The following is a 17,406-nucleotide window of genomic DNA, read 5'->3' as shown; positions in this document are numbered from 1 at the left end:
TTCAAAACAACTTTATGAGGTTTACCAAGCAAATTTATGCTTGCTGCCCCATCTGGCTCGATATTTCCGTATTTATCGAATATTTGGCATCGGTCTCAGGCGACCCATATTGGCAGGGACTACCCACCGGGCCTGGGCCTGGGCCAACACCTCCCAAGCTGTTTATACATATAGTCTCGATCTATATTCCGACGATTTCAAACTCGCCTAAGATTTCTACAAATTGTTACACGCTTGTGTAGAGTTTATGCTATTTTTGTTTGTCTTTACTAATTAGCCTCCAGACCCCACATCAACACATCTGTGGATGAACTGAAATTGTAAATTACTATTTGTTTATTTACAAATTGTCAAATGGGGTTTATTTGTTTGCCAACTTGTTGAATCGTTTTTGGGAAAAACAAGAACTTATTTTGAAAAAATTATGGGTTGAAACTGGGTTGACTCTTTTTTTTTTACCAAAAATATGTGCAACTACAAAACAGTTCTCACAATAAGTGAAATTAATATTTTTAAAAGGTTCAAAGCAAACCACAAATCTATAAAAGCTCTTCATAGCTTAACTCATCAAAAATGATTAACTACCAATCGGGAAAAATCATCCAAGCCCAAGAAAACAAAAGATAATGCCAGCGTCTGACAAACGAACTGTCAAAATGACAGACGCGTCAACAAAGCCAACAAAGAAACTACAAAAAATACGTGTGCCAGTAGAAGCGGCGGTTGTGGCGACAAAATTGCTGCACCTATGCGTCTTTCTAGTCTGCATAACACAAACGCTGCAGCTGCACCACCAGCAACAGCAACAACACGGCCCGCCCGGGGGCAATACGTTGCAGCAACATCACCGAACCAGTGTAAATAGCAGTGTAAATATCAATATAAGCAGCAAATTCAATGAAATTATCCAAACGGCAACGGCAAGTGCTGTCGCCACGGGATCGGGATCGGGATCGGGAACGAGAGCAGCCACTTTCGCTTCGGTGACAGCAGCAACCACCATCACACCAGGGCGTCGCAAGTTGCGCCGGAAGTTTTCCAACCAACAGCAGATTGGCAGGAATTCGACCTTGGGCAGGAGGCGAAAGTTTCGAGTGCATCCCTATAGGCGCAATGCCACACATGCCACTCGAACCACTACAATGGCCACGGTTTCGGCCACGGCCACCACACTGATACCAAAGATGCAACCCTCCTATCACTCGAGCTTTCGGCAGCAGCAGCAGCAACAGCAGCAACATGTGGTGGGTGGGGTACTTATGAGCCAACAGCAGCAGCAACAGCACCATATGCATATTATAGCCGTAACTCCCCGCCCCCAGCAAAATGGTTATTCGTACTACCAGCAGCAACAGCAACAGCAGCAGCAACGCACATTGCAGGGCAACATGACCCACCAGCAGCAGCAACAACAGCAGCAGCAGCAACATGTCATCCTTCAGCCGGGCCGCAATATCGTGGTCTATAGCAATCTGGGCCCAATACCACCCTGTCCTCCGGGCCTGCTCGCCGGATCGGGACTGTACACGCAGCAACAACACTTTGTACCCCTGCGATCCACAACGACCCCGCGGCCCCGACAACGTGGTAAGCAAATCCTCACGGCAGTATACCTAGTTGGGTTCCTTATTCATTTAATTGTCGTCGCTCCGGAGCGAGAGGTGTTAATTACGCTAATAAAAGCTGCATTCGCAGCAGTTTATGGCATTTAATGTGGTTAAATGGATGCCAAGTCCGCGACTGGCGCCTTCATCGCCATGTCCATGTCCGCGTCCAAGTCGAATAATTACCCCCAGCGGCGGTGCGCATAGAAAGCTTGCCTAATTGGTCACTGCAATTGGCTTCAATTCCGATGAGCTGCGGGATTTGAAAGGTGTCGGAGAGGACTTCAGCAGCAGGCTGCAGAGATGCTAGACACTTTCAATAAAACAGAGTTATTTCCAGAGTATGGCTTTTGGATTACTTATCTGCCCTCGCATAAATATAGTTCATAACTCAAAATATCTCATTAGGAATATACAATCAGTGGCTTGTCAGGCAGTTTTCTTATCAATTACATGTGTCAACATCTCAAATCTATACACAAGTATTTTGATTGCAAGTTTTTATTTTATTTTTTGTCTGCTTCAACCATTAAAGTATGGGGCAAGTTCGTCTCTCGGGGTCTGTTGAGTGGCAGCCACTAAAAATGTTTTAAAACTCGTTCGAATATAAGTTTTGCAAATGCAGCCTGCTGTTGGGAAAAAGATGAAGAAAAATCAATTAAGAAAATGTATATATTGGCGGGGAATAGATTTTATTGCTAATTTTTTCTTATGTAATCGAATCACTCAACAAATTTGCAAGAAAATAAAATGGCACACACTTTAAAATGCATAAAGCAGTATGAGCCACGAACGGTATTGGCCAGGCTACTGCATTGATAGACGGTGGACCCACATTTGGCGCCTGCCTGGCACTCAATTAGCATTTTTTTTGTGGGGAAGAGAAGGAGGGCTTCCAATCATGGCTCCAAGCCAGCACGAATCCGGCATTACCAATCTGTATACCAAAAGGAGAGATGCAGACAGCCAGTTGTGGCCGCCTTTGGGCCATTTTGGGCAACTCTGATGACATTCTGCGCATTTGTCCGACTTGATACGAGGTCCCATTTGTTTATGAAATGACACAATATCGGAGTCCGAAGCATACCATCCCACCCAATGCCAAACAGACTATGCAAATTGCCGAGGAATCCATCTCTGCCTCTGTTATGAATCATTCATTCAATTTCTTATAACCGAATGTCATTTTTCGGATGCAAGGAAGTCAATCAATTATTCATTTATTGTGTATATTGATGGAATTTTTCAAAAACTGCATATTTGGATGTTAAAGTTATGAATTATTGCTGTCTGGGTCGGGGAGTTGACTTTATTTCCAGCATAACCACAGGCCACAAGAAAGTCTCACACAATAATTAACCTGAAGGCATATGTCGTGTTCAAGAAACAACAATATTGACATTTTCAGTGTCTCAGATTTGCCACAAAAACATAAAGAAAAAAAACGGAAAATCTCAGAACAGGGTTGTGGAAGCTGTGGGACACCTACTTGGCGCTGCTTTTGGGGAATAGAGCGTGGAACTGGCCAAGTCAAATCACATGGCACACAGACTGTGGCAAGCAAACGGCGATTTTTTAATTACAATGAAACGTGCCACAAAAAACAAACAAACAATGCGCTCGCTAATTGCACATAAAACCCAAAATCACAGAAAAAAGCACTGAAACCATAAACAAAAACAGGAAAAAACAAAAGCCCATATTGGGTGTAGGGAGGCTGAGGAAGGCGGGTTGGGTCCGGACTCCGGGCCTAGAGAAATACTGTAACAAAACTTGTTAGCAGAGCAAATGGACGGACAAACAAAACCTAACAACAAACAAACAAATGAGCCGAATGACAAATGCAAGTGTCAGTCTGGCCGGATCAGGTCTGACATTAAGCTGCAGTGGCTCCCAAACTGTGACGCCTCAGGCGGCACTCGATTGTTGAAATTTTTGGATTAAAGTTCAATTGGGTGAGGGCTTTAGTACCTTTTTGTCTGTGTGGGGGGCCTAAACCTTGAAACCTTCTCTCAACCACTTATTGGAATACAAATTTTATGCCCAAGACCTAATTGTTAACTTGTTTATTTGATAATAAATGTCAAAAACCTTAAATGAACAAAATTCTCATGGAATCAAAGCCAAAATGAGAAAAAAAATTCCAATAAACGCCTCCCACAATCAACCCATAGCAAACTGCCAAAAAAAAAAATAAATTTACAAACTTAAATGGCAAGAAAATGCAATTTTATCTCACAATATTCATCTATCTCATAAAAAAACATTAATACCTTGGCGTTTGGCCACGTTTTTTTGACCAGCTTCTGGGTGTTTGAAAACATTAAACCAAAATATTGCGGCAATTTCCAGCAATCTTTTTCATGCCCGCTCCACGCCTGATAATATTTATTATTCAATTTTCATTAAATCTGATTACGGGGAACTCGTTTCGGGTCTTTAAGGGTAAAGAGAGCGAGGGGGAAAAGGTGAGGAGATCGAAAAAATGCAAGCAAATTATTTTTCTGACGCTTAAATTAAGCATTAATTTTGCAATGGCAAGACTCTCATAAATATCTTTTGCGAAAATGTTTACAAAGGTGTTGCTGGTTTGCTGTGCCGGTTGCGACAACGAAAATGGAGCCTTAACGGGCTGCGATTGATTTATTGTTGAAAATGTAATATAAATGTCTAATTAGTAAACAATAGGAAAAGGGAAACGCGATAAATCTGTTTCCAATTAAAAGCGAAAACAAAACGCGAGGCCAAAGACCGACCGGAAATACGAGACCTGAGGCAGCAGTCTTTGTGGTTTCTCGGCTGGGAATCGAGGTCGATCGCAGAGAAAATTGAAAAACTGTATATGGAATTTTCACTTTTCGGCTCCGTTGAAGGGCTTGTAGTCGCAACGACTTTAATGTTTTTTTCTTTTTAAATATAGTTACCAAGTTCAAAAGTCTCAGGAGTTCCTTAACTTAAGCTTTAAAGTCACGTTTTTCGTATTTATGTGGCAGTTATGATTTGAAAACAAAGCCCCACAACGTGTGCCAGGTTGTCTGAGGTCAGAACCGATCAACCAGCAACCCAATGGCCAGAAAAAAAAGAAGAAATCCTGCAATAACAACACTCTTGGCCTGGCGCCTCCTCGGTCACTTTGATCTATGCACTTCAAATGATTTTGTTGCCTTTGCCGTCTCTGTATCTGCATCTGTATCTTTACGTGTTTGTGGGTCTCTATCTGTATCTGCTGCCTGTGCCTGTGTTATTGTTTGTGCCGATGCGTAAACAACGAAGCGGCAGTTTAAATGATACGGCAACTTTTTCTCCCATCTGAAGCAGGCGAGAAGTTGGCACACAACATGTGCTTCAGTTTGCTGAACGCCAAGAGGATCTGGGGGAGATCCATAATGGCACTAGGGAAAGGGGAAATGGACGAGACATCAGCTTGCGAAGATTTTAGAAATAATAAGACATGGGACCTCCAAAAGTAAGGAAATAATATCTGTAAATTGATTAAAAATCTTTATATACAACGCGAAGCGATTTTAAGAACGATGCTATAACCGGTACTATTTATTCTGCCCCGTGCCAATTTTTTCTATATACTTAGCTGTTAAAGAAATCGCAGGAATAGAGTTACTCTACAAGTACCGGGTGTTTATTTCAAACTTTTTAAAAGATTTCAAACTTTTAAGGATTTATAACCACTATCGACTGAAACTTTGGCTTCATGAGACTACCATTAGACCCCCATGATTAACAAATTACTTCCGTCCTATTAATTCTTGAGATATGTGCCCCAACCATCGACTTTTGCCCTCAATTACCTGTGTATATCCACAAAGTTAGCCGTTTTTAATGACACGAAACAAATTTCTGCGCTTAATTAAGCAATTCCAATTAAAATCAAAGATATTTCACTTGGATTACGCCCACCGACCCGGCAACACCCACAAAAAAAATGAAAACACGGGAAAAAAGAACCGAATATCACATGTGTACCACTCCGAATAGACTTGTGTACTTTCGCCTATCAAAAGCTAAACGCAGTCAAAAGTTAGCGCGCTGAAATTGCATTTCCTGTCACTTGGCCGAGATCGCTTGACTGCCAGCTCCTGCCCCTGCCGCCACCCTGCCGGATCCTGATCCCAGCCTGCGCCGATGGGTGTGTCCATGTCTTTGGGTCTCCAGTACCCAGCATCCACTCTCCGGATCCGATGTACGGCCTCAAGTTGCCTGGCTGTCTGGGGCGGTTGGCTCGCATGAGCGATACATGCAAAGTTACCTGTATGTCAGCCCGAACCTCTGTAGCCCGAGTGTGAGGTGTGGGAGTGTCCCCTTGGTGGTGTTGTTGCTGGTGTTCCATGGGCCGTAGAAACACCAACACTAAAACCGGCAATAAACTAAGCCCAGTTACTGTTACATGACATATGATGTCAAAATATGAACAGTAAGCCAAAATCTTAAAATTAAATCGTTTTTACAAGCCAATACTCAATACTCTTACTGGGTAGTTTTAAATTCAAATTTATATAACTTAGCCAATAAATAAATACAGTACTTAGGCAAAAATAATGTATTGGTCCTCTATTAAAAAAAGTTACCAACATATAACCCCAAAAGGGTACACATATCTAAAACTTCCTCCAAAACTTCCCCATACTTTTAATTACACATTTTAAATTTAAAGATTTCCTCCCCGGTTAAAGTGTGCGTGGCTAATGACTTTTTGGCTAATTGCAGCTGAATTTTAATTACATTCGGGCTGAACTTTCAAGTAGTTTTAATTAACTTTTAAGACCTGCATTTAAGCCACCCTCGCAAAACACTATACGGAAGGCTTGTCGATGCCGGACTTATCTTTATTAGCGACATGTATTTCTAATTTTAAAAGCAATGGCCGTCAAGTATTTGAGCCACTCGGGGAGTACGGCACAGACTCCTTTAACTGCGCTGGCCGGGAATAGTTTATCGTGTGGCCAAATTGAAAATGCTGCCGGCCGAAACTGTTGGCCAAAAACAAAGTAGATAGCGTGCCGAATTCATTGAATGTAGCTGGTTTTATTTCTGATCGGTCGTGCAGCGAGGGAGGGCAGTTGCAGGCAAATAGTTTTGTTAATTGAAATAAAATTCAATTTGACGTTTTTATGGCATGTGGAGATAGTTTGGCTAAATACGTGAGAAGCTGTTGCGAATAGCAAGCCCGTGGTGTGAAAGTAGTTGCTCCAAAGAGCCGGCCAATCGAGTCGCGGCCAAACGATTCATTTACGATGTGCGATTGGAAAAGCCCCCAGGAAATCTTCGATGCTTAATCGTATTTCTCACATATTTATCGTCCCAACATAATCCTGAACATGGCCTGATATTTTTTCCTTACGGAATCTAAAATCGAATATTTTATGGGCTAAGCGAAAATTATTTTTTCCATTTGCAGTTTTATGTCTTATTTTTAGAAACCGCCGCCTGCTCGCTGGATATTTTTAAAGTCAAGCCACCAGCGACCGTGGGGAGGTCTTAAGACAAGTGGCAAGTGTGGTCATAAAATTTATGTGCAAATATCTAATCCGCATATGCAAATTCGACTATGCGGGCACAATTTTCCAAGACATAAACTTTGGTATTACCCACATGGGGAACGGAGATTTCGCAACTATGAGGAAAATATAGAGGCGGCAGTCGATCCGAGACGCTGTGACCTTTGCCAGTGCTTGTCAAACTATTGGGAACATGATCGATTGCAGTTAGCGTAAATGAATGGCACATTAATTTGCATTTAAATGCACCACAAAAAATATTTCTCGCCATTTTCAGCATGTCATTGACTAATGAGCGAGCCGCCGAAAATTTTGTAAATTACAAACCGAAAAAAAATGGAAACATTTTCTGCAACCGCAACTGCCTCAGCAGGAAACATAAATTACACGACCCAGACGAAATAGATTGCGGTGCTGGTTGTGCCTCTGCAAAGCAGCATAAATATGAGAAATATGAAAAACATTTTGCAAATGTCACATTCGCATGGCGAGGAAAACCGATCTCCGTGCCAAATTTCAGGCGCACCCCATTCGAAGCAGCTATTTGTGTCTATTTTTATGTGAAAGAGGTGTTTGCACTTGCTCTTGGGGTATATGTATCTGCAATTATCACTTGTTTTACATTAGAAACACTAGAGTATTCAGAAATCGGGACTGACAGCTTCTATTGACAGGTCTGTGCGTGGAAATCCATGAACATTAGTGTTCGAGTGCTGAACTCGACTCATCTTTCGGCACATCATCTGAAGCGACTTCTCTCGTCGTAATGCTGGCAAATTATTTGCGCAAATAGTTACCAAGTGTTTGCTTTGAGTATTTTTATTTATTTTGTTTCGTTTTATTGTTTGTCGGTAGTTTCAAAAGATTTTCATTGCTTCTATTATGGCCCACGTTAGTCGTTTAGATGATAAAACCTTTGAGCAGAACCTGGATCACTCACCTGGTTATAAATTTTGGCAATGGTTTATTTTCTCTAGCCGAATGGAAATTCAATTGAATCATTAATACGTGTCTGCATTTTGAATGAAGTTTCCACCACTTTGATCTATTCCTCGCAGATTTTAATGGTTCCCAAAAACTCATCCATAAACCCAAAGATCAATCGTGAAGACTCAGACTTCCGATGAAACTTGAAGCGACTAATCTGCAACACGATTTCCACATCAGGTCGGCTCAGAGGCTTGGCCAACAAATATTTATAAATTGCATACGCGATCGGGCCTAATGTGGCCACTTTAATAGACGCCGCCACTTATCGGGCGCCGCTGATCGCTGAAACACCAACCGCCAAACACTCGGAAACCACTTATTATAACAAACAAAATGCTATAATTAATTTTTCTATTATTTTCTCAAATACACCCCTCCATTACAGTGGAGGAGGTGGCGGCCACGCCAGAACGTAGCCAGCAAGGAGTCAGATGCAATTTCCTGGCCAACTTAATACTCGATTAATTTACGACGAGCACGAAAACAATTGAGTCAAGCATTCGAGCCGGCCTCGCCGGCGGGATGCTGCCCGTATTATGACGTGCCGGGCCGAGTTCGATCAAAGAAAGCATAAATAACATCCCGACAGCCGGTCGGGACGAGGCGGCCCAGACTGGAAACTGGTTCAGGATTTGGTTGGTGGCCTGGGCCGAAATTTATGCAAACGGGTTAATTAACTAAGGCAGCAAAAAAAGAGGGAAAATAACGAAATTCGGAACGTTAGCTACGTGAGGCTGTTAAGAGGCCTGAAGCCGGGTGGTCCACCTTCCTCCTACCCACTCCCCACTCTCTCTTAACGGCTTTCAATGTGGGCCAACAGTGGGCGGCTAACAAGGCAATAACAGAATCTAGCCAAGCAGCCAACCACATTTGTATCCATCATTTCGGACATTTCAAATGTCAATTTATATATAAATCGCTGGCAAGTCAGTCGGTCAGTGAGTCAATCACTCAATTGAATGCAATTCATTCATTCACTCACTCACTCACTCATTCATTCGTTCATTGATTCATTTATTTATTTATGCAGTCGTCCAGCCAGCCAGCGTGTTGCCACAAGATTTTTATCGCAGTTGCCTACAGACGCTTAATTGCCGCTTGATTACTTGTGGAAATATCGGAAAGCAATCGCCAATGCATCAGTTGGATATGTTTTTATTGAAACCGAGACTTTGGGCTTTAATACTCAATGTTTTTGGGGAATTGCTCATTCAAAGAGCATTTAAAGTCTGCCACTTGGACTGTAAAGATTTCGGATAATTGATTGTCAGGCATTTCTAAGATTTTCTGAGTTGACTCCGTTCGCTGCTGACATGCATTGCTCATACGCAACGTTGGCCGCGAGTGCTGCGATCGAACTCATAAATCATTTAATCAATATTTTGCCGTGTCGAGGGTAACAAAAGTTATGTTGCCCACAAAACACATGCTCCGAATGCGAGAATTCGTTGGACTTTTATAATTTGGTAGCGGCCGAATGCAAGAGACTATGCAATTAAACTGTCAATTCATTGGTATTTTTAGAATTATTAGTATTTGATTGTTAATTTATTGCAATGCATTTGATTTGTGGCCGTGTTGAATGGCCGGACATGGTCAGTCTTGGTAGTCGCATTGTGTATACGCCATGTTGTGCAGCGAAAATGACATGCCCCAAGGCTGCCATGCCACCTTCTCTGAAGTGAGACTAATGACTGTAGTTCCAGGGCAATCGAGTCTATAGTTGCCATCTCCGAGGGCCCGGGAAACTGGTCATTTATTATTTGCATTCAAAAGACCGACTCGAAGTGCCGCCCACTGGACCTGGAACCTTCAAATTTTACGCATATTCAAGCCAAGAACCGTTAAATGAACGGAAGTACTCTTAAAAAGCCCACACACGGGACTTCTGGCCACAAGACTGGCCCAAAGTGGCCCAAACTAGCGATCGTCAGCCAGAAAAGCTCCAAAGGTAGAAAAAAAACAAAACGTGATCATTAGTAAAAAATCAGAGAAAACAAAATTGTCAATAAAACCAAAAGTCTTAGAAACTAACTCTCAGAGGCAAATGGCAAGCGACTCGAGACCCACGCAATAAATCTTCAGTGGGTGTGCAGTGGCTCTCAAACTGTTGGCATGACACAACGCATTTCCAACTTGGGCCACGACCATCGAAGGCGATGGCGCAGAATCGTGATCCTCATTGTAGACTCTAATGACATCATTTGCTCAGGCCGAAATATCTGAATGGCGTCAGTTGATTGAACTTTTTATTGGTCTGAAGCCAGTCTGAAGGAGTTCGTCGCAGCCCGGGCCTTTCTCTTGCCACTCTTTTTCATTCATGAAAATGCAAATCTTCCGAGCTCTAGCAAGCACTTGACAGCCTGCACTGTATAGTCTTCAAATTGTAGCCATATGCCAAGTGCCTCGAGGCAGGCTCAGCTTCCTTCTCCTCCTAACCCGAGAGCGTCTCTGGATGGAGTGGAACTACTATCACCTATCCCATCGTGTAGCGTGCTATGCTTTTCTATATTTTCATACATCCATTTTCGATACCCTATCAGGCTTAGGTATAGCGACTACACTGTCTCTCTAGATGTTATTCTTCTTATACCATTTTTTTATATTTTAGTTATTATTTGCTCAACATTTTATATCTAGTAGAGCAATAAACTGTCGTTCACCTCGAAAGTGTTGCAATTTTTTGCTTAATTTTTACATAGATCGTGCTATCAATTTGAAAAGTGTTTTTTGCGTTGGTTTTACCGGATTTATGAATGAATTTATTTTCGCATATATGTACATACATACGTACCTCCTTCTTAGCCATATACTCGTACGTTTGGCAGACTTGTCTGGCTTGTTCCGACGACTTCGTCTCCCACATTTGTAAAGTTTTTTTTTCGTCCATCGTCCGCTTGGGCCGTCGTCGCATTTGTCGTTTGTCGCCCGAATAGGAAACTCTATGGAGATGTGGGCGGGCTTCGAGGAGCTGCCTACGCGCAACCCACAAAACCCACCAACTGGCTGGATGGCCGGTGGTTTCTGTGGGTCTCCGAACAGCCGTTGGTGGCTGTTTAGGTGCAGTTAGTTGGCTGCCACCGACAATGACGTCGTGGCCCAGTAACCCAAGCTGGGGAAAGCTCTCATAAGCGGGATTAATTGTTTTCCTCCAGCCTGTGTACCTTCGGGTATTTTCCATTGATTGGTACTATTATTTTTGTCGAAAAATACCTTTCTAAGGTTCAGAATTTTATTAAAAACCCACCTTTCTCTCTTTACAGAATGCCACTGCAGCAACGTGGGATCCCTGTCCTCTGACTGCGATAAGCGCACCGGTCAATGCTCCTGTCTGGCGAATGTCACAGGAAGGAGGTGCGACAAATGTCGGCCAGGACATTGGAACCTCACCGAGGGTATGGGCTGTCGGGACTGTCGCTGCGATCCGCATGGATCTCGAGGCAACGAATGCAATCCGTGGACGGGTCAGTGCGACTGCAAGATCGGAGTTGGAGGTCAGCACTGCAACGAGTGCACCGAAGGCTTCTTTGGCTTCAGCACGGAAGGCTGTCAGCGCTGCTCCGCTTGCACCGCGGAGGGTCAAGTGTGCGACCCGCACAATGGCCGTTGCATCTGCCCCAAGTTTACAAGGGGACTGGGCTGCAGCCAGTGTGTCCCGGGCACCTGGGGCTGGCAAGCGCGTCTGGGCTGCCGGGAGTGCGAGTGCGACCACGTAGGATCCATTGGACAGTACTGCCGCACTGGAGATGGGCAGTGCCAGTGTCGAGAGGGCTATGCTGGCCGGAATTGCAACTCCTGTGCCGTGGGCTACTTCGGGTATCCGGAGTGCCGCCGCTGCGGCTGTGATCCTGATGGTTCTTTTACCCAGCCGGATGGATCGATTGCTTGCGACTCGAATGGCCAGTGCCCCTGCAAGTCCCTGGTAGTGGGACTCAAGTGTGACACCTGCATGCAGAGCACCTTTGGCTTGTCCGCCTTTAATCCAGAGGGCTGCACCCGCTGCTTCTGCTTCGGTCGGTCAGGGGAGTGTGAGCAGAGCAACCTTTCCTGGGGTCACATTCGCATGTCGGAGTCCCGGAACCTCAGCATCCAGCAGATACGGCCCCAACACGTGCCCACCGGGGACTACGAGTACATCGTGGTCGTTCAGATGGAGGGCAGCAGCTTCTACCGGGAGGATGCAGAGATCCAGCGCATGAACGACCTGAGCCTGGTGCCCAAGTCGACGGGAAATGTCTCCATCGGAGCCTATGGCCAGTTCTACCACCCACTGTACTTCCAGTTGCCACCCCAGTTCTACGGGGATCGCATTAGCAGCTACGGTGGCTACTTGTACTTTACCCTCATCACAGAGGGTGCCCATAAGCCCTTGGAGAGGAAGATCCTGGCCCAGTATCCTCTGGTGCAACTGCACGCCCACTCCAAGCTGCTTCTTGATTTTTACGAGTACGAGGAGTTCGAGTACTCGTTGAATGTGACCCACAGGGTGCCGCTACACGAGTCCTTCTGGAAGTATCATCACAACAACCAGGCCGTGGATCGAGGCACTCTGATGGCCGCTCTCCAGAACATCCGCCATATCTTTATACGTGCTTTTGCATTTGCCGATTTCCAGGAAGTAGTGTGAGTATTATTAGAATAACACTATATACACACTATATACTATTTACTAAATTAATATTTGATAGACTTCAAAATGTGCACATGGATTCGGCCATTTACGTTCAAGGGTCCACCAATCTTATTGCCAAAGGCGTGGAGCGCTGTAGGTGTCCCAAACGATTTGATGGCTTGTCCTGCCAGGATCCGGGAAGATCCTTCTATCGCTGGCGCAACACTACCATTGTTGAGAGTGTGTTCATCGAGGATCTGATTGGGAGAGCTGCTCCCTGCCACTGTAATGGCCGTAGCAGCGATTGTGATAAAGAAACAGGAGTGTGTCTGGTATGTAGAAATATTCATTATCATTACTACCGGTACCGGTATAATCCACAAATCTTCCACAGAACTGTCGCAGCAATAGTGGCGGGGATCACTGCCAGCAGTGTGCCGAGGGCTTCTTCGGGGATCCCAATTCGCCGCACGGCTGCCAGGCTTGTCCTTGTCCGGAGACCAATCGCAACTTTGCCCGTGGCTGTAATGTCTGGGACGGAGAAGTGAGCTGCGTCTGCAAGCCAGGGTATACTGGGCGACTGTGTGAGCGCTGCCAGAGGGGCTACTTCGGAGATCCCATGCGGTATCCCAACAGCACTTGCCAGGCCTGCAACTGCCATCCGGACGGAATACGAGCGGAGGGCTGTGATCTGGAAACCGGACGATGCTACTGCCGTGAGGGCGTCACTGGGCTCAAGTGCGACAAGTGCCAGGCAGAACGTCATCATCTTGTGGATAATGGATGTCGAAGTAAGTGGACCCTAAGATGTGGAGAAGAGTAGATAATGATTTGTTTTATTTCAGTTTGTGACAATTGCACCCTCTTGCTTCTGGACTATGTCGAGTTGATCGGCCACAAACTGCGACGGGGAATGCACAACATGGATCTGACTGGCATCCCGGCTCCGTATCTCAAGTTGTCCGAGTACGAAAGGGCACACGATGTATGGAGCGCACGGCAACAAGATTTCAACCAGGCACGCCGACTCCTACATGAATATGACACTCCTGGTCTCATCAAACTTGATGCCCATGCTGAGAACCTAAAGTTCCAATCCCGAAAAGCTGTGAGTACGATCGGAAAACGGTCGTTTGCCATCAAGTCGATGTGGGATGATGCCTTGACGCAGCAGCGGAATGCGAAACAAGTTCATTCGGAGATTCTGATAACTCTTGCCGACCTGCACGGTTATGGGAAGACTGCTCAGCATCTGAGCCTGCCGACGGCTCTGAAGCAGGCCCGTTTCTACCAGCAGGCCATCCAGGAGCACGACCAACTGGTGCAAGGCATCCGCAACACAAACGACTGTGCCTGGCGTCATTTCTACGGCATGGGCAACGCCTCCGACGCAGCCTACGACCAGAGGGCCCATTTGGAGGTGCTCTGGCGGGATCTAAACCAGACGAACCATCGCGTGACGGACATGCAGCTCCAACTGGATCGCATTCTGGAAGTGGAAAGCGAAACGGAGGACATTCAAGAGCATGTGCGCAACATTGGACTTCGGGTCACCGAGTCTCACCAGGACATCAGGGACTTGAATCTGCAAATCGCCAAGCATCTCGACCCAGACTACCTGGAACGAGGCGAGGGCATGGTGCGGCTGACCCTCCAAAGGCAGCTGGTGCTCAACGAGCATCTGAACCGACTGGATGGATCGGCGGTCCTGTTAAACGCCACATTGGGTGTCAAGCTGGAGCAGCAGCGCGAGGTTCGCAAGCACTGGCTGCCCAAGGCTGAAAAGCATGCTCAGCATCTGCAGGATCGGTCGAACGAGTACGCCCGCCAGTTTCAGTCCACCAGGAATGGAGCTCGCATCGCCATGCTGGCCAGCTCGGCCCACAGCAACATAACCAAGGCCATAAACGACGCCCGCCAGGCCTCCCACCTGGCCAAGGAACGGGTGTACGAGGCCCAGAGAACCCTCTACCCCAGCGACGGCGGTTCCATGATTGATCGGGCCAAGCATTCGCTCTACAGGTCTAAGCAGCTGCAGCAGGAGGCCCTGAAGCAGATGCACAAGTCAAATGTCCTCAAGGACAAGCTGCACCGTCAGGAGCAGCGGGTGGAGGGAATCAAAGCCACCATATTCGACGCAGGACGACGAACCAACGTCATCTCCGGACAGTTGCAGGGACTTGCCGAGAGCTCTGCCCGTCGGCAGGCTAAGGAGAGCCTGGATTCGGCGGAGCGGACGGGCAAGCAAATGCGGGCTGATCTCCAAATGGCCAGGAGTATTCAGGAGTCCATACAAAATATGCGCAAGTCATTCTCCACTCTGGAGCCCGATTGGGAAATTAAGCTGGGCATGGCCCAGGAGAATATATCCCTGACCAAGACCAATCTTCGACTGGCCAACGTTTCTCTAAGCTACCTGGAACACCAGGCAGCCAAGGAGCAGGAGGTGTTCGAGGTCTGGAACAACAGCATGGCTCAGCAGCTTCAGCAGCTGAGGGATCTGGTAGCCAAGGCCAGACATGCAGCTGAAGGAGTGAGTATTGCACTTAATTCTTGTTATATCCAATATCTTATCCAATAATTCTTGTCCTTTACAGATCGATGTCTCGCTGGAGTCCAAGGGCCCCAAGTGCAGTCGTAGTTACCTCCCAGCCTCCTATGGCCTGAGCACCTCCAACAATCTGCGGGTCAGCTTCGCTTTGGCGAACCATCAAGGCAGCTCACCCCTTATCCAGGTCCAGGGCAGTGAGGGACGTCACATCACCCTGGAACTTTACAAGAGACGAGTCCGACTGGTTTGGAATCTAGGTGGCACTACTGCCACCATCACGCATCCAATGGTGGTGCAAACCCGCGACCCCAAGTATGACGACGCCTGGTACCATGTGGAGGCCAATAGAACCCTTAACCTGGGCAGCCTGATGGTGAGAAGGATGAACAACTATGGGGAGCTGACTCCCGCCAGTCCAGTCACAATCACTGGTTCCACGGACACAGAACACACGCGCTTCTACCAATCCCGTCATGATCGTATTTCTCTTGGCGACTTCGCCTCCAAAGATTTGCAACTAACTCCAGGATTGAATGTGGTTGTGCACAAGGTGGAGGTGGACAACAAGCCACTGGGACTGTGGAACTTTGCGACGAGCGAGGGCAACTGCGGAGGCTATATGATTGGAGCTAGGGAGTCATCGGCCTCATCCACCGCCAGGCATTTTAATGGCCTAGGCTATGCCCAGCTCATGAAGACCCGTCCCAGACCCATCCGAAGGAACCTGTTCTCCGTGCAGATGACCTTCCGAACCCTGGACGAGAATGCCTTGCTATTTTTGGCGGTTGATGACAAAAACGTAAGTATTATGATGGTCAAAATCCTATGAGATGAGACATAATCTTAAACCTTCTCGTACAGAACCGCTCGGTTTCGGTTACGTTGAGCCGGGGTCGGATCATGTTCCGTATCGACTATGGCGACGAGTCCAAGCTAGAGATCAACACCACCAAGAAATACAATGTGGGTCAGTGGATCAAAATCGAGGCTGCCCGCGAATTCTCCGCCAAGCGAAGCACTGAGAATGGAATGCTGCGTGTAAACAACGATCGTCCCATTTCTGGAGCACCTACTTTGCCCATAAACATTCACATGCTACCGGATCTTTCCAAGGCAGTTTACTATTTGGGTGGCGTGCCTCCAGGTGAGTATTTCGATGCTTATAGCAACACAATATATTTAATACGCTATTTCCCTGAAGGTTTCACTTCGGGCACCACCAAAGCCCCAGGGGCAGATAATCCCTTCCTGGGCTGCATGAAGGATGTCCAGGTGAACGGCGAGACATATGACCCGCTTGAAAGTACCAGTTTCTATGGCGTGGAGCCCTCTTGCAAGGATATGTTTACCAAGTGAGTAAAAATTTAGGAATTTAAGAAGATTTTACTGAAACATATTCATTCCACTTCAGGGCTGGCTTCTCGGGCAATGGTTATTTGGAGCTACCATCTCAGTCGCTTCGAAAGCGCTCGAACACGGCCTTGGTGTTTAGAACTCTTCAGCCGGACTGCCTGCTGCTCCTGGCGGCCTATCCCCCCGAGGTTCAGGAGGACTACGACTCCAAGGACATAAAGGGCAACTATTCAATGAGCCTGGTTGATGGTCAACTCAACGTGTGGGTCAACTCCGGTCGCAGCTTTGTCAAGATGTACTCAAACTTCAGCCAGCTCAACGACGGAGAGTTCCACGTGATCAACCTGGTCAAGACGGGCCGCAAGTTGGAGCTGATGGTGGACGACGAGTTGCAGGAAGTGCGCAGTCTGACCGGCAGCCCCACTGTGATCAGCTTGCCCCATGACTCCGGAGGACTCTACATTGGAGGAGCACCGCCCCACGAGAGCTACACCCCACTGGCCCCGACCTTTGTAAATCTAGAGGGGGCCATCCGGGACGTGGTGTTCAACAATCGAACTGTTAACTTCAACGAAGCGCTGACATTCGCCAACGTTCAGATCGGGCGCAACGGTCCCCTTATGGGCAGCCTCAAGAGCGGGCTCTACGATGTCCTGCTGAAGACGGAGCCCATGATCGGAAAGAGTTTCACAGCCTCCCCCGAAGGCTGCAAGCGGGTAAGTGGCCAAAACGCAACTATTTGTCTGGATCGGTTTTACACTTAAAGGGGTCATGGCTGGGGGG

General features: G+C 46.6%; 1 protein-coding gene across 3 annotated transcripts in view; it reads left to right on the top strand.

Annotated features, from left to right (window-relative positions):
• The window catches only part of wb (wing blister), a 67,557-nt gene that overhangs the window by 47,545 nt on the left and 2,606 nt on the right, over positions 1 to 17,406 (top strand). For 2 of the 3 annotated variants that reach the window (XM_017243495.3, XM_070277302.1), the window contains exons 5-12: positions 11,371 to 12,730; positions 12,796 to 13,051; positions 13,114 to 13,510; positions 13,565 to 15,252; positions 15,317 to 16,069; positions 16,132 to 16,414; positions 16,472 to 16,622; positions 16,682 to 17,339. In XM_017243495.3, coding sequence (XP_017098984.2) covers positions 11,371 to 12,730; positions 12,796 to 13,051; positions 13,114 to 13,510; positions 13,565 to 15,252; positions 15,317 to 16,069; positions 16,132 to 16,414; positions 16,472 to 16,622; positions 16,682 to 17,339 — 5,546 coding nt within the window. Of the gene's footprint in view, positions 1 to 519; positions 1,588 to 11,370; positions 12,731 to 12,795; positions 13,052 to 13,113; positions 13,511 to 13,564; positions 15,253 to 15,316; positions 16,070 to 16,131; positions 16,415 to 16,471; positions 16,623 to 16,681; positions 17,340 to 17,406 lie in introns of all 3 variants that reach the window. The other variant, XM_070277303.1, reaches the window with a different exon arrangement.

Source organism: Drosophila bipectinata, chromosome 2L (genome assembly GCF_030179905.1).
Source record: "Drosophila bipectinata strain 14024-0381.07 chromosome 2L, DbipHiC1v2, whole genome shotgun sequence".
Lineage (NCBI taxonomy): Eukaryota > Metazoa > Arthropoda > Insecta > Diptera > Drosophilidae > Drosophila > Drosophila bipectinata.
Note: the sequence above shows the minus strand (reverse complement) of the source record. Positions and strands in the feature narration are given on the sequence as shown.